General features: G+C 39.3%; 1 protein-coding gene across 4 annotated transcripts; it reads right to left on the reverse strand.

Moving 5' to 3' along the window:
* Positions 1-10,147: 10,147 nt before the first annotated feature.
* On the reverse strand, positions 10,148-14,155 carry tigarb (TP53 induced glycolysis regulatory phosphatase b). 4 transcript variants are annotated; one of them, XM_072672692.1, is made up of 6 exons: positions 14,024-14,140; positions 13,551-13,588; positions 13,336-13,457; positions 12,495-12,572; positions 12,140-12,250; positions 10,148-10,955 (listed from the first exon to the last, which is right to left on the reverse strand). In XM_072672692.1, exons 1-6 carry the CDS (start codon positions 14,053-14,055, stop codon positions 10,542-10,544), a joined length of 795 nt encoding a protein of 264 aa, XP_072528793.1. In that variant the 5' UTR covers positions 14,056-14,140; the 3' UTR covers positions 10,148-10,541. The 4 variants fall into 4 exon arrangements, with proteins under 4 accessions (XP_072528793.1, XP_072528795.1, XP_072528792.1 ...); XM_072672694.1 differs by lacking the exon at positions 12,495-12,572; XM_072672691.1 differs by having other exon boundaries at positions 13,336-13,588.
* Positions 14,156-26,476: the final 12,321 nt, after the last annotated feature.

The following is a 26,476-nucleotide window of genomic DNA, read 5'->3' on the forward strand; positions in this document are numbered from 1 at the left end:
TTAGTGCCCATGAGAACTAGAGTGACAGCTCATTTGGAAGACTTAACATTGGATCAATACTTAAAGAACACCACAGTGGAACATTTAAATAGCAGCGTTATTCTGCTAAATAAACCGACTGTGAGGACTCTTATCTCTTTGGTCAGTTGTTTTTTCTAAAGGCAAATAATGCCAGGACACACAGATAAGATGTATTTTAAAAAAATTACAAACAAAAAACAAACAACATTTTATTGGTCTCCTTCAAGAAACCAAAACAGGTGCCTTTGTTATAAGATAACAAAGATAATCAGCATGAATTACTTTACTTTAATGTTATATAAGAGATATATGGAATCACAGAATAAACTAATTATATTTTATATAATTAATTTTTATAATTATATAATTTTTATAATTATAGAATTCTATATTATCAAATTATCAGCAGTAATTCTAAACTCATAACAAAGTTTTTCAGTCAGTCATTCTTCTAAGGAACTGTAACAGACTGGTTGAGGCAGGCTGTAAATGCAGAGATTTTATTTGGGCTAAGGAAAACTCATCAGGACAGGCAGAGGTCAAAAAACAGCCAGGCATGCAATTCTATAATTACAGTCACAAACCAAGAAAACCGAAAAGTATCACAAGCACATGAAGTATAGGGCTACAGTGACTCCAAAAAGAGCATTTCAAAGTGAGGCGCTTTTGAGAAGTCATAGTCAGTCCCCAAATTAACAGCACCTGTGTGCTTGGAGTTTCAGGTGAGAGGCGGAGCTTAGCCCTTGCTCATTAGAGCTCGTGTCTTGAGCCATGAGCTCCCCACTGAGGCCAGCAGAGGGAGACATTACAGTACCCCCCTCCCCAACGGTGCGTGGCAGTGGCAGTGGCATGTGAGGCCGCTGGAACAAGAGCAGAAGACCTGGTCCTCCTCCGGGGGAACTTGGCAGCACTGTGGACATCCTATTCTCTGTGTCCCCAGCCATCTCCCTGGTGACACAGGGCCTGGTCTGAGAGTGGTATACCCCCCAAAAAAATATATCTTGGGAAGCCCTAATTAACAGCACCTGTGTGCTTGGAGTTTCAGGTGAGGGGCGGAGCTTAACCATTGCTCATTAGAGCTTATGTCTTGAGCCATGAGCTCCCCACGGAGGAGGGAGGCATTACAGGAACAAAGACATTTTTTCATAGCTATTAAGGCAACTTGTATTTAAATATCTCAAACGTCTCTTGATATGGAGGAAACATTGTGTTATGGCAAATTGTGTTATGGTAATTGTTTATTTTACTTTATGAAGAGGTTATTTTTATACTATAAATTGTTATACTTTCATGTTTTGCCGAGTGTCCTTAATAAAGTATTGCAAGTGTATCTAAAGGCCACAAATTGCAAATAACAGTAATCAATGGATTTGCACACATTTGTACAAAACTCAGAAGAAGATAGTAAACAGCATTGACTACATGAGTCTGAAAACTGGCTGGATTTTTAATGTTTTAAATTATAATGAATAATGTCAATGCAAATATTTGAAATAAATCAAACACACACACACACACACACACACACACACACACACATATATATATATATATATATATATATATATATATATTTGGTTAAACCATTAAAGAGTTTAACCTTTGATTGATGTGATTACTGATTTGAAACTTTTAGAATTGAGTATTTGTTGATTTGTGTTTATTTATGTTTGTGTGGTTAATCTGTGGTAAAAGTACTGCTCTGTCTTGGGACTTTAGCCTCCTTTTAGCCTGACATTTTTAGGAATAACGTATATTTAATGTAGTCTAAACTGAATGCATTTCTTTTGTTTTCAGCTTTAAAATAACACAAGATGAGATGGCACAAAAGAGAAAATGTAGGGCCATCTATATATTGCTACGGCCTGCTTGTGATCATACCATATACCACAGTAATATTCAGACAAGGTTCGATGGTATAAAATAAGTGGATACAGCTATGCTTACTTCTCAGATTTGGTCAAATGCAGCAAAACTGATTAAATGGCGCTTCACAGTGCAGATGGAAAATTACCTAAAACATTGAGATACCCAACACTGAGAAACCCAAAAGCATCTTAAAGCAAAGAAATGAAATGTTATTAAATGTTTTGAGGATAAATTTAAAGGCAATCTTAGGAACCACATTTAATTCTTTTGTTTCACTAAAAATGTGAGACACATCCCAATTTGGACCCCGACTTCCAAGTGAGAGGAAGATATCTCAGGAGTTTATAGTGCTGAGTCAGCTCTTTGTTCCCATGTCTTTTCCCAAGGCTCCAATGGCTGGAACCCAACACCAGGCCACAGACTCCACTGCCCAGCCTGGGAATGTAAGATATTCTGTCAGACATTCGTGGGCCACTTTGCACGTTCTCACCCTCTCCAGGCGTCAAGTGCATCGGCAGCTCTTGAAGCAGGTGTGAGAGCGCTTTTCCCCACTGCCTGATTTAAGTGGTAACTGCACATGCATGCTTGAAGTGGCTGGGGGAAGCAAGCCAGAAACATGAAGGAAGGTAGTTTTGCTGACGAAAGGGGAGTCACACAGACACACACACAAATTGCAGTTACTGTCAGTAGGTCATTGTAGATACTGATTCTGTCACTATGCCAAAAGATACTGCAGTGGGTAGCGACACAAGTACTTTACTCATCATCTTTACAGTAATTTAAAATCTATCCACTTGTAATGCTGTACTTTCAGATGAATGCCCTTTGCGAAGGAATATGAACATTGTATCACACAGAGTATACAGGCTTCTTGTGATTTACAGCAAGGAAAAACAGAATCAATTACACAAGAAAATCATCTAATTGTTTAACCTGGTATGGCAATCAGAGAATAAAAAAGATGACATATAGATGCATTCTAGATCACAACCAAAGGGCAGTGCATGGCACTGTAATGAAGCACATTAAAAAGTTAAGTTTTCCATTTCAAAAAGTGAGAGATAATGTTTTTGATGTCATCGCCCTCTGGTGGAAGAAGGAGTTCACCTTGTCTACCAGAAAATAATTCACTGCATTGCAGCAGTATTGGGGCACTGTTGCACATTTTGGCAAAGGTGCTGCATGGAAATTAGTGACTCAGCAAGGATCTACCCCCCAAAAGAGTAAACTGGACATTACAACACGCTGCCACTGAAGTAGTACTTACATATACACAAAAAGTTGCTGTCTTATCAAAACCTTATCATTTACTTTTTCATATTTTTCATATTTATTTTCTATGATTACATATACAGGCATTCAATTGCTTGCACACACAACTGGTATAATCTGCCAAGAAAAGTTAGACACATGCTATTAATACTGGTTTTTGTTTTTTACAATGATGTGTTCAACTTTCTGAGCAATGAATGTATTTTTAAACACATCACTATCACTATCAAATAGGAGATACAATTACCATTTTAGATATTGTTTTAGAATCATATACCTGAATAGTTGAATTTACTAATTTAAAGGGCTGTCTGAATATTTTTGATAGTGTATACAATGATTATTGCAAATGATGAGCAAATGAAATTATTTAAATCATCTATGGAACAACACCAAATTGAAAAACCTACTGATAAGGAACTACTGATCAATGGGAACCAAAGCTGGGCTGTGGGTGTATGTGTGTGTGTTTGTACCCAGGGGAGGATCCTGATCTGACTCAGCTGACAGGGTGAGAGAGTGGAGACAAGGGAGATTCTGAGGCAGCAGATACTGATGGAAGTCCTTCTGACATTCTGTCAATGTGTTAAAGACGATTGGCACTTTAGCATGTACGGGGAATATGTAAGGGGTACACCCAAATACATTCGGCATAAGATGTGCAAGTTAGCCCTCATTAGTCATTACTAATGTTTCAGTGCTGCTCTGTGATCAAGAATAGTTGATTACTTGTTTAATGATTGTTAAATCTTTAGGAAATATAATCCAGTAATGTCTAGGCCATTTACTGACTCCCTAAGACAATTCCTATGGCAAGAACAAAACAGACAAAGTACAAGCTGATTCTTTCTGCCTCTCAGCCAGCAGTTTAAAGTAAAGAAAAGGTTATTTTAAATGGTGTTGGAGTATGAGTCTGGCAGGATTGCTCTTACACAGCCATTTGAAGCTGTTTATATCATTCCTGTATCTGTTAGCAGGCGTAATCATATGGCAATGACTTCACAGCAAGATGCTGCCAGCGACTTCACATCCACATTCTACTACACAGTCTCTGAGCCCATGGTGACCCTATGAAGACAAATGGTAAAAGGTGAAGACAAATGGGAAAAGATGAATTAGCATACTCCACATTCAGATATTAGAAAAACTTTAGAAAGGACAATGCAGTGCAAAGGCAATGCAAAGTTGGCACCCTTTATATTTATATTTTAGTTTATTTATATTATTTTTTTTTAATCATTTTCCACTATATGTAAGCAAATTCATTTTCATTAAAAATTAGTACTAATACTAAATAAATCTTATTTTATCTTATTTATTTATTTGATCAGTAAGTCTCGATCCCAGCCCTGAGAAAATTCTCTATTCCTTCTTCCCAGTCAGGGTCACACTGGGTCTGGAGCCATGCCAGACCCACTCACTGGATTAAAGGCAAGAAAGCCCCCAGGACAGGGTGTCTGGTCATCACAGGGTACAACATTCACTCACACCTAGGAGCTGTTTAGCAAAGTCAGTGTAGCTACCCTGTGTGTTTTTGGTATGCAATGAGACAATTATACTAGGACTAAAAGGACTGCACATCTCATAATGAGAAATATAATTTAGCTTATTATTTTTTTGCTGTGTGAGGACACAATTAGTACACAATTATCCCTTTACTTAGCTAAGACATGTTTAGTGTCTGACGTTTGTGTACTGGATGTAATGACGAATGTAGTTAACAAGTAAATAAACATATACCTAGCATTGTGCTCACTGCATCAGTAATTCACCACATACTTGCCTCAGCTTGTGTTAAGTTTATCAATCTGGCAAAAACTTGCTCATGTGGTTGCTCAAGTTCCACCCTAAAATAGTATCCTAGTTACATTGTGGCACATGCACAGTCTGTACCATTTAAGGTGGAACAGAGAATTCCAATAAGAAACTGTCAAATAATAATATTTCATTTTTAATATTACCATAAGCATGGTCAACTTCTGCAATGTATTTTAACAAGTAACAAACGTGATGTCACCCTATTTTTGCAGCATTTTAGTAAGATGTATGCTGGGGGAAGACTAATCAGCAAGCAGATTTGATAAACCAGTAGAATTAAAGCTAATTGCCATTTGAAAGCGTTCAAATACCACAGGTGAGACTGTACTAACAGCCAATGCCACCGCTGGGGCTGTACTTGCGTAAGCATGCATTTGCTCCGGTGGAGTAGCTTCAATCATTTATTAGCTACATTAGCCCAGTATCTTCATTACAAAATAAAAGAAGCTGCAGTCAGCAAACATACATTACTTGGCTAAATGCCTACATTTGAAAAAAACCTTCCACCAAACTCTTTCTTTAAATTAAGTCAGTTGTACTGCTGCTACAGTTGAAACCAGAAGTTTACATACACTATATAAAAAGACACATATGCATTTTTCCCTCATTGTCTGACATGAATTTAGAATAAACTTTTCCTGTTTTAGGACAATTAGAATTACCAAAATTATTTCTATTTGCTAAATGCCAGAATAAAAGTTTAAATACATTTCTTTAGTATTTGGTACAATTGCTCTTAAACTTTATTAATAGGGTCAAATGTTTTGGATATCCTTTCACAAGCATCTCACGATAGTTGGCAGGACTCTTGGCCCTCACTCCTGACAGAACTTTAGATGCCATCTATTTTGTGGGGTTGTTTTCCTCCCTCCTGCAGCAAAACAACCCCACAACCTGATGCTGCCACCCCCGTGTTTCACAGTTGGGATGGTGTTCTCAGGTTACCAATGTAACAATGGTCAATGGGCATTTTTTTTTTTTTTTTTTTTGAGTAATGGGTCGAGTAAAGAGTGGCATTCAGCCCATGTCGATACAGTACTAGTTTCACTGTGGATAATGACACACTCTTACCAGCTTCAGCCAGTATTTTCACAAAGTCTTTTTCTTTTGTTCTTGGGTTGATATTCACATTTCGGACCAAAGCACGTTCATCTCTGGGACACAGGACCTGTCTCCTTCCTGAGCAGTATGATGGCTGGACAGTCCCATCTTGTTTGTACTTGCATATAATTGTTTGTACAGATGATCGAGACACCGTCGGGCATCTGAAAATTTCCCCCAAGGATGAGTCAGACTTGTGCAAGTCCACAATTCTCTTCCTGATTTCTTGGCTGATTTTTTCCACTTTCCCATGATGTTACACAAAGAAGCAGTGTGTTTTAGTCGTGCCTTAAAATACATCCACAGGTGTGTCTCTAATTGACCTTAGATGTTGCCAATAAACCTATCAGAAGCTTCCGAAGACATGACATCATCATATAGGCTGTCCCAAATTGTTTAAAGGCATAGTAATCTTAGTGTATTTAAACTTTTGACTTAAGTAATAAAAATTGCCTTAAAAATTCCCTCTCTCATCATTCTGGCATTTAGCAAATAGAAATAATTTTGGTAATCCTAATTGACCTAAAACAGGAAAAGTTTATTCTAAATTAATGTCAGACAGTGAGAAAAAATATATATAGTGTATGTAAACTTCTGGTTTCAACTGTAGGTGGCAAACCACTATGGTCACCTCCTTGTTCTTGCGCACTGTTAGTCACCCAAACAACAGAGGTAAAAGAGGTTAAACAGCGGTTATGAACGTAGTCGTAAATGAGTTATTTCTTGAGTTTCACCTCCCACCCCCTGCAGCAGTTAGCACATTGACTTCCTGAACAAGAGGGGGCAAATAAACTCTGGAAAAACACAATATCCATGTGTGAACTCTTGTTACCTCCGTGGCCCCACAAAGTTCTGTGGCAGGAGCCAATGTGGTTAAGCTGTGGTCTAGGTCCACCTCAGACCCAGAGGAAACCTGATACTGGGGGCCTTTTCTGGTGAAAAAAGCCCTTACCGGATATCCGAAAAGCCCAATCTAGACTGCCGGGCTTGTCCTTATATAGAAGGCAAGGGAAGTGCCTATTAGTAAACCACTAATTAAACCTCAAGGAGGTAGAGGTGCAGCCAAATTGGGCATCATTAGAAAGTCATGTTTAAGAATAAGTGTGTAAATATACTTTTGGTACCACAAGGTGTGTAGGACATTATGCTAAATCAGTCTGGAAGTTATAACATTCTTTTAACTGTATGCCCTTGCGTCATAGGCGTACTGCAGATTTTGATGTATATTACTTGTATCCAGTACAGTGGCATTTGATGGAAAATTGCATATTGGCATTTGGTTCGTTTGGCTGTTTAGAAGTTAAGAACGCGGTCTATTATTGTTATTCTTACCTTATACTCTTGTAACCGCACACTCATAACCTAAACTCAACGATTCTTCAAAATATAGCAGAAATTATACAATTTCATAACACAGTGGAGGAACTATGTTTACACAGTTGGTGTACACGTTGGACCACACGCTGGTCCTAATCATAGTCATAATCAAAACAGACAGTATGCTTAACAAAGCAGCCAAAGCTTTGTGTACATTTTGAGGAGAACCATGTGAAAAAAATGCACAATTACAGAGAAATGGGGAGTCCAAAGCATGTTTGAGGTGACCTGAAAAATAAAAGTGAAAAACTGCCATAACCTGTATGAGGATGAGAGATTTTGTCAGTGAGACTATTTCATGCTTTAAATTCAAGGATCCTGGAGAATGCAGAGGCTGATGAGCCTTATGCCATGCTTTTAGCAGACTTCTAAAACAGGAATGTATCTTCTAGAGCAGCTCCTCTCTTTTAGAACTTGCTTCAAGTCCAGAATAGTGAAGCAATCAACGATGCCAACCTAGACAAAATGGTGATCATTGACAATAACTCTGGCAGCTTCTTTCAGTGAAGTGTGCACTGCTACAACTGTGGCGACAAAAGAGCATTCATTTTCTAAGCTAAAGCTCATCAAGTCCTACCTGAGAAGCAGCACAGGACAGGGGGGACTTAATGGTATTCTGTCCATTTAAAATGCCAGAGCCTGGACTTGAAGTACTGAAGCCTGGACTTGGATGATTTTGCTGATGACAGGGCACATTGCCTCAACTGAATATGAGTGAGTACCCTTACTCTAACTATTATCTGTATTCTGTAAACCTTCATAGTTTGAGAGGGGATGGAATGAATTTAGATTGAGGTTGAGACAGAAATAAAAGAAAAAAAAAATAATTAATTGGGGGGGGCATTGATTTGTTTTTGCACTGGGACATAAGATCCTACTTATGACACTAAGTAAGTGTATGTAACACACATGCAGCCACATGCAACCTCTACTTAAGAGACCAGAAGGAAATAAAATGCTTGTTTCATAAGACTAATCATAAGCTAAAGTAAGGGAGTAAGGGAGACCTAATGCTTGGCCATGGTTAAACACCACATTCCAACATAAGAGTCTATGGAGGGTGGCAGTGTCATGGTTTTGGTGTGCCTTGCTACCTCAGTCCCAGGACAGCTTGCCATTATTGATGAATCTATGAATTATGAATTGTAACAGCAAATTCTACAGGAGAATGTCAGGGCATCCATCTGTAAACCATGAAAGGCTAATGAAACAAGACAACAACCATATGCACACAAAGAAGTCTACAAAGAAATATTTAAGGCAGAAATATATCATTTTTGAATGACCAAGTCAAATCTAGACCTTAAAACATAAACAAATTGTGAAAGGAGCATGGAAGCCAATCAACACTTAACCTAACATTTCTGCATACAATTTTAAAGTTACTGGTACTAATAGCAAATTACTTATAGCAACGGGCCACAGCATTTTTATATTAAAAGCAGACAAAAAAATATGAATAATAATATGCTAATTAATAATGGGGTTCTCTTCATCTACTTTTAGGACGCATGATAAGGTGCTAAACCTATTTCAGAATTATAAGAGTTTCACAGACTTTCTAGCAGTATTGTAATTATGTGAGAAGGCAATTGAGAATAGAGTGACCTCCACAGAAACTTTCACACTATCAAACACATTACATGTTTACTGTACAAGTTACTTAAAGTCAAGACTTTCTAGGTACTGTACTATACCATACTCAATATACTAAAAACTCCTTGTAAGTTACAGTTTAAATACAGCCTGTATGATGATGCTCTGAAATACTCTTTGATATTATGGGTTTAAAAAACAAAAATACATGTTGAGCTTATTTTGTTCTACAATAAAACTAGGAATGACTAAAATGCTTCAACAGTGGCCACATATACATCCCAAAACATTCTGGTCATGTGACTTTGTTTGGGCATCTACAATTCAGTTTTTCACTATGTTTTTATTGTAAGCTGTACATTTACGAGTGGTACTTCCTATCCAGAAGAACAAAATAGTTCTAAAGGGGCATGCTGTATAATTACAGATGCACACACACCAGTTAAATGGAGGTCCAATCAGTCCAGCCAAATCTCACCATCAAACCAGGTCTATAAAAGTGTACTTTACAGTTTACCATTTAATGGGCAGCTAATAGGAGAGATACAGTTTCAACACCTTTGGCTCCCATCGGACACTGTGTGTTAATAGGTCTAAGTGGAGACCGCACAGTGGCTGGTATTTTTGGTGCAGGACAGTGGGCGGCTCTGTGTGTAAGAGGAATGTGAGGCCGCAGACTTTCGAGACTAGATTATGGACCAGCCGTGGTGTTCTGCTGTCCAGTTCCTCCATGCGTGACAAAACCAACCAAACCACCGCCTACTCACGGTCAATGAAATGACAGGCTTTCGAAGACCAGTGCGTTTCCAGCATGGGCCGGTCAGGACAAAATAAAAGGGCAGAGACCGTGATTGCTTGCGGCCACAGTGTGGGCGGTTGTGGGGACGTGTCCTCTTTTCTCTCACTCTCTCTCCTTCCCCTCGTCACATGGTCCAAATCGAGTGATACAATGCCATCTACTGGACTGACCGCTAAAGTCTACCCTGCAATATGTACCAAACAGTCAGCGTTAAACCTAAAGTTCAACGGTACTGCATGAATATAAGGCTGTCACTATTGATCAAGCCATCTACCAATCTATCTTAAAAAAACAAAAATTATATCACATTTTATTCCATTCTGAACATAACACCTAGCATGTCCGTGTTAACATGGCAAGACATTTGAAATAAACCTCACCAGCCTAAGAGAAACTAAAAACAAAGATGGTCTTGGTTTACGGTCACACAATTAAGGTATTTACTCAAAAATGTTCTCATTCCACCCTACTCACTGCAAGTATAAAATTGTTCGGTAGACATTTTACAGCTATTTCAAGATCCTATATAAACAACACAATGTTACACAAATCACGCACAGAAATGCTTATTCTTCCATGTTTTATCCTTCCATAAGTTAAATGATATTAACTGTAGTAAATAGGGAGAAGCCATTGCCCTTCTGAACCAAAAGAATGTGCGCACTAGCTTTAATGCCACACCAAGCCTCTAATCATTCTTTAAGTGTTTGAGAATGGCCAGGTGGTCCTTTCTGTTGATGAAGATGCAGTGGACCACAGTGGGTTGTGGGCCACTCTCTCCCAAGTCTAGAGTGATGATGAACCTGCAGATGCCCGTGTTGGGGCAGGCTGAATACACATGGTTCATCTTCAGTCCGGCAGGCAGGCTGCAGCACAATTCGTCCACCAGGTGGCGCACTGCAACGCGGATATAAGCACCATGGCTCACAACCAGAGCGTGAATTGGCAGGTCAGCGACTCCATCGTTGGCTAGTCCTGCAACTACGGGCTGGGATAAAGGTGTTGGAAAAGGAGTGGGACATGCAAGCTGACCAGCACGACAGTGATTGTCCATCATGCGCTGGAACATGGATGTAAGGAACTTCTGGAAGCGTGTCTTCACCTGGACAGACAGACAAACAGACACACACACACACACCTTCTGTTTTTAATGTTATAAATTACACTGTTTAACTACAAGCTTAAAGTCATGATCACAAGTTCCACATCTCTACATGAGATTCAAAGATAGCTGAGAATGTTATGTTCTGCTTTTATGTGGTTTTTAACACTGTACAATATCTGTAAAACTGACAAACAGCACAGACTCGTTCAAGCTATGTTATGTTACATTATGCTTTACTTGACATGTTATGCTTTTATTTCTAACTTTTTCTTTAAAAGCATAAAACAGACATTTCAGTTTTAGAGTAGGTATGGCATAAAAACCAATATTACCAATTGATTCCAGAATTTTTAATATGGTGGTACTTGGTTTCTGTGATTCTGTGAAGGTTGTGTAGGGAAGATGAACACGGAACGTAACCATAACAACAGCACATAGAATGAAGTCTAAAGCAACAGGTCCATGGCAACTTGGAAAAAAAGAAAAAGTCCTAAAAGTCATGTTTGGAGATATTTCGTGTTTAAGTCAGGTGATCAGGGACAAGTTACACAGCCAATATGCAAACGGTGAGCATTCAGGACAAAAAGAGAAAGCACCTTAGAGAAAGCACCTAAGACACACACAATTTAAGGTGACCAAGTTTTATAACTTAGCTTCTATTGACATGTCATCAATATGTTCACAGCATTTATTTTTTCTGATTTTTAACAACTGCATCGGGTGTAGTAATGCGTCACACACAACATTCACAAAGGCTGTAGTAAAAAACATGTCATATTAAAGAAGATACATTAATGGTGTTTGCTCTCCACATCCGAACAGCGGACTATCGGGAGTCATCCAAAACCAAGCCTAAGGCACTTATTTTCTTACTTGCATCGCTCTCTAATCTATCATTTTTGGAGGTCGGTTTGTGCCTTCACGAAATTATTGGTAGCTAGCTTAGTTTTTTCTAGTTTTGCTTGGCATAGTACCTCCAGAGTTCACTCGGACATGCTGTTAGTTTGTTCTATTAGCTTTCTTTAAGGTATGGGAGAAATTACATTAGCAAAGGTTGCTTTTCACATAAAACGTGACAGAATGGTATGATGATTGATTGAACATTCATCATACTCAAAATTTGTTTGATCCAACAAGCCAACAGATTCCCTATAAAAGCAGCCCACATATAAAAATTTTACCTCCTCAAGTGTTTCTCCTCCTGGTGGTGTAAAATCTCGGCAGGCCTGACCCGCTGCATTGGCCATGTTCTTCAGATCTTCTTTTGGCCGGCCCTCAGCAACCCCGAAACCCTGTCAAACACAGCACACACTGAGCAAAGGCATGGGGCTGGTACATTTAGAAGAGGGATCCTGTTTCAAGATTTTCAGTGAGTGAACAGGTAAGAATGAGAAATTTAAGGGATAAAATAAGATTAGGATAAAGCATGGTAATCAACTATTTAAAGGTCCAGTGCATGGCAAGCATTATTTAGTAAAAGCATTCTTTAGAAAAAGATCAATGTTCTCTTCTTGCTGTGTAGAACAAGAAGCTCACCCTTTCTTTAAGTAAAGGATCCAGCACCATTTCAACACTGGAGGACTGGACGTTGTTTCTTAGAATGATCTTAGCAGTCTAAAGAAAAGTTATAAAAGAGAAACATACATAAATCCCATATCATTTAGGTCTACATCAATGTTCTTAGAGTTTAGTTATAGAATATTTGTAGTCAGTGGCCCATCAGATTGGGTCACTGTGGGTCTATTTCCCTAGAATCTATAAGGTCTAGACCACATTACAGTTCCAATTGTGAATTACTATTGGTCCAGGCTTAGGCTTAATCTGGGTCTGGGAAACTGGTCTCATATGTCCAGATGTTTGAAGACACCTGCATATCAATGGTATTAATAAGCATGTGACACTTATGTGCAGCTGCTCTGGAGTGGCAATGCTTTGCTATGAAAATAACACAATCTGTGTGTATAACTTGTAACGGTGGTTTTACGTGTATTGTACTACTGCGCATGTGCGCCAGAGTTGTGCCTCTCTATGAAGACGGTGAGCTAGCTGTAGCATGGCCTCCGGTCTGATGTACCTACTCTAAGCTATCTGGACAGTAATGGGGAGATGCGTTGGTGCTTATGTACTATTAAACCCGTCTTCTACCCCGCATGGAGTGTGTCCTGTGTGTGTGCCTCGAGGGAAGCCAGGATTAAGTGTATTTTCTCTGCTAGCTCCTCCACCACCCGCGTTTTCACCCATTACAAACTGAACACCTGTGTCAGCAACAGGGACACCTTACAGTAGGTTCACTGATTTAGAGTGAACCTGATTTAAAAATATATTTTGGACATACAGTGTACTACAGCAGAGCAAAAGACCTAAGACAAACACACACCTGTGTGGCTCTCTGCAGATTGCTGACAAAAACATTGGTGAAACGAATATCTTGGAGGTAGAGGCCTGCTGCTTCTGCCTGCCGAACTCCCACTTCTGACAAAGGAGTGTCAATACCTTGACCTAAATGAACAGTCAAAGCACAAAACATTACCCCACATCCTTGCAGCAAAAATATAAAGTTTTTTTCAGTGTTTATATTCACACTGTTCATACCTTGCAGTAGTTTATCCTTGTTGTACTGTGTTTCACCACTGAAGCAGAAAAGAGACAAAGCTTTGACCAGACAGCCACAATAAGTATTAAGTACAGAAACATTTCATTTATTTATTAATCACTGCTTTGGAGAATTGTCAGCCCTACCTTAACGTACCTGATCCTGCGCCACCTAAATATTTACATGTTATTTGCGTCCGTGGTGGAAGTATGATTGGAGTACGACTTATCACCCATGGAATACATGTTTAATTACTTACAGTTTCATTACAAACGTCTAGTAATACCCTTATTATGCCTAAAGTCAGTGTTGGAGAGATAAATGCATGCATACACGCACGCACGCACGCACGCTCGCGCACACTGTTTGTCCAGTCCTCACATTTACAATAGCATGACATTTTATAAGGAAAAAATAAATGTCTTTGACAAAATGCATGAAAAAATCCAATCATGGTAAAACGTCCACTTACTGTCGAACCATTGTTAAGCCAAATGTAAGCATAATAAACTACAACGACTGGAAAATTAAAGGACTTTCCAGCTCTTCCTGGTTCATGTGGCTGACTGCCGCAGCTCGGTGGCGTCATCTAAGAGATTTCGCGGCTCTGTGGACACGCTGCCCTCCTGTGGTAAAGCATCTAAAGTACATTAAACAAAATGTAAAAAATTAAAAATTATTTTTAAATGTGAGAATGAAACATATACAGACAATTCTATGACAAATATATAGATTATAAAAGTAATGAATAAAAAAGGAAAAAAGAACCGGGGGGACACTTACAAAAATAGGCATATAGCCTTTGATTTTAACAGCCTTTTGATTTGAAAGAGAATTACGCTCTCTATATTGTCCAGCTTATTTTGTTTAGCAAATTTGCTAAATTCAGGTTTTAGTAACTTAACATTTGTAAATATTATGATTTTCAAAATAATAATGAAATTAAAAAGGTAATATTCTCTGACTTTATTGCATTTATGATATTCAAAGCCAAACAATACATTAACTAAACAAAGACTACATTCAGGATCAATATTATCAATGATGAATCTACATAAAGCTTTCCAGAGCTTGTTTGTGATTCCTGATTCATTTTTATAGCGACAGGTACTTGTCCACTAATTAACTAATCATAATCATACCATGCTTTGGTTAATTGAAAATTCCCCAAATCCAAATTTCTACAGGGAACTTAAAATAAAGTTGTTCTATTGTGTCAAATTCCTTCTATAAATCCAAGGTAAATGTGGCAATTATCAGGGAATGAATATGAATAATTAATTACATCTTAAAATCTAAAAATAATCTAATCAATCTAATATTGTTTAGATTGTTTTAAAATGTGTATAGTATACACACACACACACACACACACACACACATATTTATATATATATATATATATATATATATATATATATATATATATAGCCCCCATTGATTGGAGTGATCTGTGATCTGTCAATGGTGTTGTTATGATGTTAACATATTGTGACCGCCAGATGGCACAAGAATCCAAACAACGAGAGCAAAAGACCGGAGTGAACTCAAACCTCAAACCAGAGATATTTTTATTACGTAGTCTCTCCGTACATGAGCAACCTTGTTCAATATTATTATAATATTCAATATATAGTGGAGGCAACACGTTATTGCGTCGGGAAAACGAATGTCATAATCGGGCATGATCTCATCTCTGCGTGGGCGGGGAACTATACGCTGTTCTATGCGAGTTTCATGCTCATGGGCATAGGCGGATCTACCAGGGTGGCATAAAAGAAAGCCTTGCTACTCTTGTTATGGCCAATTTGACATTTACGAGCGGGAATCTCCAATGTCCGACTGCAGTGAATGCAGCACTAGATAACGGCAGAAAGGCAAGAGACGACGCGAGGGAGCTAGGAGTCGCGAGGAAAAGAAACACGAGAGGAAAGAGGTTAAAACGGATTAACAACCCATTAATAAATAAAATTGTAATGACAGCACCGTGCTAGTAAAGATGCGATGCTAATGTTGAAATGAAAAAAAAATCAGGTTGAAGAACGTTATTTTGCTGACGTTAGTGATGTAGGCTATAAAAGCTATCACGGAAAACAAAAGTTACTTTGAATCTTACAAAAATTAAGAAGAAAGGTAGCATGCACATTTATTTCTCACCAAAGAGCAAGGTGAGAGAAATAGAAAATGAATAACTGAGCAAGGTAAACGATGAAGATGAGGTGGAAAGAGAGAGAGAGAGAGAGAGAGAGAGAGAGAGAGAGAGAGAGAGAGAGAGAATGTATAGGATATAATGTTGAAGGAGAGAGAGAAGAGGTGGAAGGAGAGAAATAGAAGAGAAGGATAAGGTGGAAGAAGAGAGAGAAGAGGTTGAAAGAGAGAAAGAAGAGAAGGATGAGGTTATTGTTATTGTGCCCCCCTCTCGCCACCCCATAAATATTTTTCTAGATCCGCCCCTTGAAAGAACTTTTCATTCTTCTTTCATTTTTCTAAAAAAAAGCAGCACACAGTGTTTACTCTGTAAACCCTGTTTAAAAACCACTTCCTCTCCCCTGTGTAGTACATTGAGAGTAGATATAGAGTTTCATTGTTGAGATTAAACTTAAGGACTGTTTCTGCACACAACTTCACAGTAATGTGAATTAAAACCTCATTTCACACTTGATTCAAAACACTTTCTGCCCGCTTGTGATTTTTTTATTTCTATATTTTATATTCTTTATTTCATTGTCATACATTTTTCTGTACCACAATATAACATTTAAACATAGACATTGATATGACATACCAAAGCTTCTCAAGGCCTAATAGGAAGGGTATTTATTTTGTGTTTTACTTTGTTATTATAAGTAATAACTTCAGCCTGCGTTTTAGAGTGCAACTTCTGCCCCCTGCTGGTGTGAGTCCATTCATGGTCGGGTCTACCATCTGAATCAGCCTTGTCTCGCTGTATAAACCTCCCAGTTTTGCTGCAATCCTTCTGACCCCTTTGTCTTTCCTTGCTTTCTGTTTCCTTTTTCCTATATATTTAGATGCCCTGTTTTGACTGCTCTGTCCCAGTGCTGCCAGATCTGCTTTGGATCTTCACATTGATTCACTCCCACCACTGCTTACCTACATTGACTTTTTGGTCTATTTTATTCTGTTATTTGTTGTGCTATACAGTGTTGAGCATAGAAGGATGGGTCCCTCTTTGAGTCTTGGTTTCTCTCAAGGTTTCTGCCTGACAATCTGAGGGAGTTTTTTGCCACTGTCTCCATTGGCTTGCTCAAATGAGGGTTGGATCCAGCGTCACAGAAATAAAGTTGAATCAAATTGAATTGCATCTGAGATATCAGATCCCTTACCTTGCGGTAGTCTGCCGCATGTAAGACAGCACGACTGTGTTCCACAATATCAATCATCTGTCCCAGTCCTTCACCAGCAATGTTGCCACTGCTCAGCGGAACTGACGCAGAACATTCAGAAAGGAAACACTAAATGTGCCTTTTGTGACCGTAACTCTGAGCAGAGGGACCGAGTTTGGGCCAAAACTCGTCTTGAAAATATTTAGAAAAATATTTATCTATGATGGATTCCTTAAGAGGAATATAGCCAAGGACATAATCAAGGACACCTGTTTCAACTCATTAACTAATTAAAAAGCAGCTTGTTGGCTGTGTGATGTGTGCAGAATAAGGAAAACAGAGAAAATTAGCAGAGGAACAGGCCATCAGGACTAGAAAATGGTAAGGCAGTTTTGACACAGCAGCAAAGCAACAGCAATGAATATGACACTCTTGTTTTAAATTGCATGTGCAATGTTAAGATGCCATAATGGCATTATTTTTGTTGCATCTTGAACAGAAGTTTTCTTCCTCCCATTTAGGTAGCTATACAATCTAGCTAATGTGTTGTAAAGTGTTTGTTAGGGGGCTGCTATGCTATCTCAGGTGATTCTAAGTGCTGGGTTGCTAGGTGTTTAGTGTTCCGGAGGATTGCTATGTGGTTGCTGTGGTGTCCCAAATGGTTGCTGTAACATCCCAGGTGGTTGCCTGTGGGTTTCTAGGTGGTTGCTTAGGTCTCTCAAGTGGTGGTTGCTATGATGGAACTAGGTGGTGTTATAGTGTCCCAGGTGGTTGCTATTGTGTTGCTAAGATGTCTCAAGTTGTCACTATGGTGTTGTTAAGAGGTGGATATAAAACTTTTAATATAGAAATTTGCGCTGCTTAACTGCGATTCCACCTAAAAGGCAGTTCCACCTTAAAAAAAAAAATGTGTGCAATCAGATGTAATTTTTAACATTTAGTGTGCTTATTGTGTGGTGTGGTGAAAAAGCTTGAAAAGCTTGAAAGACTATAATAATGAGAAGAAAAGGAATAACAATATACAGTGCTTTTTAAGAGACTGTGGTTGTAAGATGCGTTAAAGCTACAACCTTGCTCTTCCAGGACCATGGTGAAACATGGAACAGAAACAGTTCAGGACAGATACATAAAGCGTGAACATACATGCAAAAACAGAATCAGAACAATACAGTAAATATGATAAATACAACATACGTTAGACACAATAAGCAGACAGGACAGTATAACGTTGATACAGCATTCAGTACTAAATGTGCAAGGTGCAGGTGCAGAGGTATGTAATATGCAATTACATAGCTATATGCAGTCAGCTTATATGTGCACACAGCAGTTACTAAGGTAAGAGAGAACAGTTATTTTGTATACAGTATTTATCAGCAGTAATCTGTGCGTGAGGTAAGTGGGGGTCTCAGCTCAGTCCACAATGCTGGTGGCTTTGCCGACGCAATGTGTGGTGCAAGTGTCCTTGATGGAGAGGAGAGAGCCCTGATGATCAGCTGCTCTCACTCTTTAGTGATGCAGCTGCCCAGGATGCTCTCCACAGTCCCTCTATTGAACATGGTGAGGATGAAAGGGGAAAGATGAGCTTTGTTCAGTCTCCTCAGGAAGTAGAATGGGCTCTCTCCTTCCCCCTGCCTCGACCCACCTATTTAGACACAGTCTTTCCCCTTCTTCTCTGTTGCTTTTTTCCTCTTTTCACAGATGACCTACTACAGCATCTCACCTCTAACAATCTCACCACCTGTCTGCTAGACCCTGTTCCATCCACACAATACCAGACAACTGCTAAAAACCTTATTTCATCTCCTTTATCATTAACAGCTCTTTATCCTCAGGTCATGTACCATTCATCTTTAAGACTGCCAGAGTTGTCCCTATCTTAAAGAAACCAACTCTAGACAGCTGAGACATAGGCAATGACAGACCTATATCGCTTCTCTCTTTCCTCTCAAAGAACGTTCTCTCTACAACCAACTGTCTCTCTTTCTTAGAACAATCTACAGGACCCTAACCAGTCTTTAAAGCTCTCATTGCAGTTACAGAGAAGCTCCATAGAGCAAAATCTGCCTGTCATCAGTCCTGATTCTCCTCGACCTCCGCACAGCTTTTAATACAGTGGACCACTAGATCCTCCCGTCTGTCCTCCCATCTGTTCTCACCAGGTATTCCCGGCTCTGCATGGCAATGGTTTGCATTGTACCTGGAGAGGCGCTAATACCAGGTAACATGACAGGGGGACACATCTGCTCCTTGTTGTTTCTCTACTGGCGTTCCACAAGGATCACTGCTCAATGCTCTTCTTTTCTCACTCTACACTGGCTTTCTTGGTAAAGTAATATCCTCCCATGGATTTTCAGTTTTCTCAACTCATCCCTTCTTATCATGGATGATAAGTTACTGTTCTCATGTAATGCTGTAAATGTTGTTCTCAGTCATGCAGATTTCTCCGGAGAATTCCTATCTAGAGAGGCCACCCAAGTGTTTGTTCAGTCTCTTGTAATTTCAAGACTTGATTACTGTAACTCCCTTCTGGCTGGACCAGCCCTTACATACTTGATGGCAATGGTCAAAAGCCGGTCAGTACCAAGAGCCCTTCAAGCTTCAAGTATTAACCTGCCTGCCACCACGGTTGTGTCATCAGCAAACTTGATGATGTGGTTTGAGATGTACTTTGCAGTACAGTCATGAGTCAGTAGAGTGAACAGCAGTGGACTGAGCACATAGGCCTGTGGGACACCGATGCTTAGAATGGTGGTGCTGGAGATGCTGCTACCAATCCTGACTGATAGAGGTCTTTCAGTCAGGAAAATCAGGACCCAGTTGCAAAAGGACATGTTGCTAAGGGATGATGGTGTTGATTGCTGGACTGAAGTCAATGAACAGCATTCTGACATAGTTATTTTTATTGTCCAAGTGGGTAAGAGCCAGGTGGAGCGTGGTGGAGATGGCATCGTCTGTAGTAGAATACTAATGATTTAAATCTTGATTTGAGATCATATAAAACTCCCACACCTTAACCATGAATAACTAGCTCAAGTACGATAGCTGGATTAAAATATAAACAAAACTATGTTTGTTATTAGTTAAGAGGTTTGCTAAAAAAATATCTTCTGGAACCTTTTTTTTCTATGCAGTGGTTTATGTTAACAAAGCACGAGTTTGACTCAAATTGTACCTGCTGTTTATATTTTTGTCAAGTGTAACTAATGTATACAATATTTTTAAAAAGCTTTAATTAACCTTTCTGTGATGTCATTTAAATAATTTAATCATTAAAAGCTCCAGTAATTCACAAAGCTTCCTTTTGACATTACTACAAAATTGTAGTACAATTTATTGAATGGGCCAGGTACTTAACCTTACTGTTAAAAGTACATACTTACATTAAAAGTATATAGTACTATGGTCTTATAGCACTATATGGTCACAAAAATGTCTTGAAACAGTTTCATTTGCCAGTAAGAACACTACAGATAAAAACACATTAGATTAAATATGTTTTTATTTAAAAAATATTTTTTGTTTAATCTAAAGGATATTCAAATCTAAGAAGAGATTTAGGTCTAGGCTAGAAGAATACAATTAAAAGAACCAGGCTTTTCAGTGCACTTGCATCAAATGGATTGTTTGCTTGTTTGTTTATATGTAATATGTATTATGTTCAGATTACCATTTGTAGATCTTTTTTGCACAGTGTTGTAGTTAAAAAAAAATAAGTTAATGTTGGAATTTTGTTAGTGTCTGTATCATTTATGTGTCCTTTTACAATCATTTATGTCTGCAAAATTAAGTTAATTGTACTTTTCTTGTGTCGCCTAGGGTGTTATAAAAGGCAACATATGACACACATACATATATTTAATTTAATTACAGTTTGATGAGAATTAGTATGTAGACACTCTGAAAGGGCATTTGCCATTAACAAACTTATACAGACAAAACTAATCTCAGACAATTAATGTCTTGCATTTGAGGTTTCTTGTGAAACAGTTCATATAAGGAATAAGTGACCATACAATGAGATCTCACTTAATAGGAGATAGCAAACAGTTGTGTCAGAATGGTAGCATTTGTACAAGAAAAAAACTACCCAAAAAAAAATTACCCATGAAGATATGTGGACTGAGCTGTACTAGGGTAAGCATAAATACACTGTGCAAATAAATGGATAATGGCACTTAAACAATGTACTGGACATCACTTTTACTGTCTATTACACATTGTCCCTGAGTATGTTGAAGACATTTTTACTGTTTACACAAAAAAGAGACATTAAAAACAACAAAAACAACAATAACCATATCTTTCTCTTCTCTTTTCTTCCACCTCTTCTCTACCCTTCCACCTCTTTTCTCTCTTCTTCAGCCTCTTCACAGTTTACCTTGCTCAGTTGTTCATTTTCTATTTCTCTCACCTTTCTCTTTGGTGAGAAAAAACTATGTATGCTACCTTTCCTTTTCATTCTGTAAGATTCAAAGTAACTTACTTAGCTACAATGTTTTCTGTATAAGACGTTGAATCATTATGAGCTTTTATCGCCCATATTACACAGAAAAATTTCAGACCAATAGCTAACATTACATGTATAGTTAGAAAAATAATGTTCTTTTACCTGACTTTAATAATCTCAAAATCAGCACTGCAATTATACTAGCATTGTGCTTTCATTAGAATTCCATTTCTTGCTTGACAGTTAACCAGTTTTAACTTCTTTCCTCTTGTGTCTCCTTTCATTGTGACTCCTGTCTCCCTCGCTTTACGCCACTCAGTTTTCCAAACAAATCCAATAATATCTGTCTCTTGCCGCTCTGATGTGCTACATTCACTGCAGTCAGACATTGGAGATTCGCGCTCGTAAATGTCAAATTGGCCATAACATTTCTTTTAATTTGTTGCTGCCAACTGGGGTGGCAGCAGGGGTGGCAAGGCAAATGCCACCCTATGCCACCCCGGTAGATCCACCCTTGACTGAGGCTACTCAGTCACAAAGGAGCTCACAAAACGTTCCAGCTTCCCCTGAACCAGCAGCAAGCGGAAAACACAAACTCTGGACCACTTCAGGACTACATAGATCACTGGTCATGTTTAAATGACTAAATATTATTAAAATCATGTAACAATTTTAATGCTGTCCGTTATTAGGTATTCTAACCACTGAGGGTGTTCTACTGTACATTTAAGTAATTCACACCAAATGTATGGCAAAATAAGTACGGCAAAATAAGTACGTCACTGCAGGATCACAGGATCATGTTATCCCAAATCAAAATGTGACTAAAAATAGTGCTAGTAATTCCACTCTGCTAGCAGTCTGGTAGCAATTTCTGAGGCTGGTGACTCAGACAGATGAACTTGTCCTGAGAAGCAGAGGTGACTCTTGGTCTTCCTTTCCTGGGTCGGTCCTCGTGTGTGCCAGTTTTGCTGTAGCGCTTGATAGTTTTTGTGACTCCACTTGGGGACACATTTAAAGTTTTTGCAATTTTCCGGACTGACTGACCTTAATTTCTTAAAGTAATGATGGCCACTCGTTTTTCTTTAGTTAGCTGATTGGTTCTTGCCATAATATGAATTTTAACAGTTGTCCAATAGGGCTTTCGGCTATGTAGTAACCTGACTTCTGGACAACACAACTGATGGTCCCAACCCCATTGATAAAGCAAGAAATTCCATTAATTAACCCTGATAAGGCACACCTGAAAACCATTTCAGGTTACTACCTCTTGAAGCTCATTGAGAGAATGCCAAGAGTGTGCAAAGCAGTAATCAGAGCAAAGGGTGGCTATTTTGAAGACACTAGAAAATAAAACATGTTTTCAGTTATTTCACCTTTTTTTGTTAAGTACATAACTCCACATGTGTTCATTCATAGTTTTGATGCCTTCAGTGAGAATCTACAATGTAAATAGTCATGAAAATACAGAAAACGCATTGAATGAGAAGGTGTGTCCAAACTTTTTGCCTGTACTGTATATATATATATATATATATATATATATATATATATATATATATATAGTTATTAAATTTTCATTTTTAAGTGTTGTTTTAAGTCAAGGACTCGAGGAGAGGCCCACCTGCTGTCTCAGGCTCTTTTCGGGGGTTAGAAGAGCCTTTTGGGGGTTAGCAGGAGCGCGAGGCCCGCATGCGCGAAGGCAGGTGCCTCTACTGTGGGGTCTCTGGGCACCTCCGTTCTGCTTGCCCCGAGCATTCGGGACATGCCAACGTGCTTCTACCTCAGGCCCAGGGGGTGTTCCTCAATGCCACGCTAGTGTCAGGGTTGTTTGAGGTCCGCCTGCCTGCCTTCTTAGACTCTGGAGCGGCAGGGAACTTTCTGGATTCTGGCCTCTCCAGGAAGCTGGCCCTGTCGCTGATCCCCTTGAGGGAACCCATGCCCATAGCAGCTATAGACGGCCAGTTACTGGAGCCCGGGGTAGTGTCCCACCAAACCCACCCTCTTACGCTGCGACTCGGTCCTCACACCGAGCAGATAGCCAATTGCCTGACCCAGAACTTCCGTTCCTTGTAGAGGTAGATGCCTCTGAGGTAGGCGTGGGTGCTGTCCTCTCCCAGCAGTCTGGCCCTGGCCAGAAGCTGCACCCCTGTGCCTTCTTCTCCCATCACCTCACCCCTGCGGAACGGAACTACGATGTGGGTGACCGTGAACTACTGGCAGTAAAGCTGGCGCTTTAGAGGAGTGGAGACACTGGCTTGAGGGAGCAAAAAATCCCTTTCTAGTCTGGACAGACCACAAGAACTTGGCCTACATCCAGCAGGCCAAACGTCTTAATCCGCGCCAGGCCAGGTGGGAATTGTTCTTCACTCGGTTAGATTTCATATTGTCATTCCGACCCGGCTCAAAGAACGCCAAGCCTGATGCTCTATCTTGCCAGTGGAAACCCCCTCCTCTATCGAACCCACAACCATAGTCCCCAACACCTGGATCCTGGCGCCCATCCAATGGGAGGACGCAGTCAAGCAGGCTCACCTTACTGAGCCTGATCTGGGTGGTGGCCCCCCGGATTGGCTTTACGCACCCGGGCCTGTAAGGGAATGGGTGCTTCATGTGCCCTCCCAGGCAGCACACCCAGGGACTACACATCGCCCTGGGCAACGGGTTTGGCTTTCAGCCAAGAATCTGCCCTTACGTGGTGTTGGCTCCTTATGTGAAGTTGGCTCCTTATTACATCAGGCCGTTCAAGATCCTTCGGCTGGTCAATCCTGTTGCCTACCGCATTGCCCTTCCCCCTTCGATGCGCATTAACCCCACCTTTCACGTGTCCCGCCTCAAGCCGGTCTTGTGTTGAGAGGCAATGAAATAGAAAGTAAAAGCTTCTGCTTTCTGAGTAGCATGATGCAATCCAAAGTCCAAAAGTCAAAACAACCTTGATACATACCTTGATACATTCTTAATAATCTTATAAGTTCCAGATCTGCCTAACCTGAGTCATATTTGTGTAAAATACAGTATTTACTCTCTGCATCAGTCCACATGCCAAGAAACAAATTGTCACAAGGCATCAGAGAAGCAAAATGCACACACGCTCAGAGAATCAACAGCCACAATATTTTACCCTTGAAACAACATTTTCAGACATGATTTCCTCTATGATAACTGACGGCCAGTATTACGGAGGAACGTTGCAGGCCTTGAAAATTTTTTGAGTCGTTGCAATATCTTCAGCCGTAGGCATGAGATTGTCTACAACCATTTGTTCCCACAACTTTTTAGGCCTCTAGCGCCAGGTTTTTCTTAGTACATTTTCTTGGTGAAAGTAGTCCCGATTACTTCAAGATCCTTCTTTTACAAGTTGGCTGGAATCTATACTTTTTGAGTTTCCTCAAAGTGTGCATGGGTTTGGGTGCCACTCTTTCGCTGGTGATGTGTGGAAGACCTAACGTCCCGTACCAAAACCAAATGTCAAACCATACAGGGTCTTTGGTGCAGCTGTCACGTGTGTGCATGCACACACACACACACACACACACACACACACATACTGGAAAACTGGGAGCTCTTACAGTGGGGCAATTAATGTGTGACGGAGAGCAACAGCTGGTTTATGGAAATCTATACCATATTATGTTTCTTGCAAATGTCAAAGCATAAAAATGTACAATCTTGTTTTTTGGGATACACTAAGGGTTTTCAGTACAGCTTCGCATATGAAATACTTAGCATAAGAAAAAAAAGCTAAAGTAGGATGGGAATCTAGTCTCAGAAGGTATATTTTTTATGTTGTCTGTATATTCCTTACCAAAAAACAAATGTTAAATTTGTTGATGCTAGGTTAATAAAGAATTATCTTAAATTTCACACACTCCTTCATAATCTTATGGTAGGAAAAAAACTGGAAATAAAGTCCTACCGTGGGCAAAGAATTAAAAACATTTCCCACACACCTACCTACACAATGATATCACGTAGGGACAATTCCCACGTGACGCCACATTCTCGCAAATCTTTTTGGCATCAAAAGGGACTTATTACTACTTCTGTCCTTCATAAGAAGTGGCTAAAAGTGCAAATCCCACCTCCCACATACAATGCCAAAGCCCTGCCTTGAGTAAAAGATATGCCAAAACAATGTCCTTCTTTAGCCTCGCCCACTATGAAAGGTTTATGACTATAGTCTCTATGAGGAAGTAAGCTCCTATTGATAAACTATATTAGTTATGTAATTTGTGGTATTACGGTCAGTGCAATAATAAGGATCATGTAGCATTTGTTATCATGAGCACAGGCATGTTCATCTAGTTGGTTCATATACAGGCATATGTGACCTCTCTTGGTTATGCATTTTGGTTAAATGTTTTTACCATGCATATAATTGCATAAGCAGTTGTACAGTGAAAATGTGAAAGTGTTAGGACATCCTATAAAACCATGGACATGCCTTTTAAAATAATTAGTAAAATGTAATTATTAAAAATACTATTTTTCTGAGGAAAAGAATAGGACATCCTATGCCATAATAGCTGGTATTCATTCCATTGACTTGGCAATGTTGGCAGTTGTTGCATGTAAATTATTTTGCGGACAGTGGACGGGTAAATTTCTAAGTGTTCCGAGGTCTTTTTAAATCCCCACCCAGATTCATATGCTTCTACACACGTGGACAAAATTGTTGGTACCCCTCAGTTAATGAAAGAAAAACCCACAATGGTCACAGAAATAACTTGAATCTGACAAAAGTAATAATAAATAAAAATCTTATGAAAATGAACAAATGAAAATCTGACATTGATTTTGAACCATGCTTCAACAGACTTCTTTTAAAAAGTAAACAGGCCTGGACCAAAATGATAGTACCCCTGAAAATAATGTGACCAAAGGGACATGTTAAATCAAGGTGTGTCGACTAATTAGTCTCAGGAGATCAGAAAGAAAATTATAGACAAGCATGTTAAAAATAAAGGTTATAAGACCATCTCTAAGCAGCTTGATGTTCCTGTGACTACAGTTGCACATATTATTCAGACATTTAAGATCCTTGGGACTGTAGCCAACCTCCCTGGACATGGCCGCAGGAGGAAAATTGATGACAAATCAAAGAGACGGATAATACGAATGGTAACAAAGA

The sequence above is a fragment of the Salminus brasiliensis genome, chromosome 2, assembly GCF_030463535.1.
Source record: "Salminus brasiliensis chromosome 2, fSalBra1.hap2, whole genome shotgun sequence".
Lineage (NCBI taxonomy): Eukaryota > Metazoa > Chordata > Actinopteri > Characiformes > Bryconidae > Salminus > Salminus brasiliensis.

Excerpts from the sequence above, each read along its gene's own strand:
- tigarb (XM_072672691.1), bottom strand. The coding sequence starts at position 14,055 with ATGCTTACATTTGGCTTAACAATGGTTCGACA. Across the intron at positions 13,589-14,023 it reads GGCTTAACAATGGTTCGACA|TGGTGAAACACAGTACAACA; the intron begins GTAAGTGGACGT and ends TTTCTGCTTCAG. Across the intron at positions 12,251-12,494 it reads ATCCTTTACTTAAAGAAAGG|GGTTTCGGGGTTGCTGAGGG; the intron begins GTGAGCTTCTTG and ends TGTGTTTGACAG.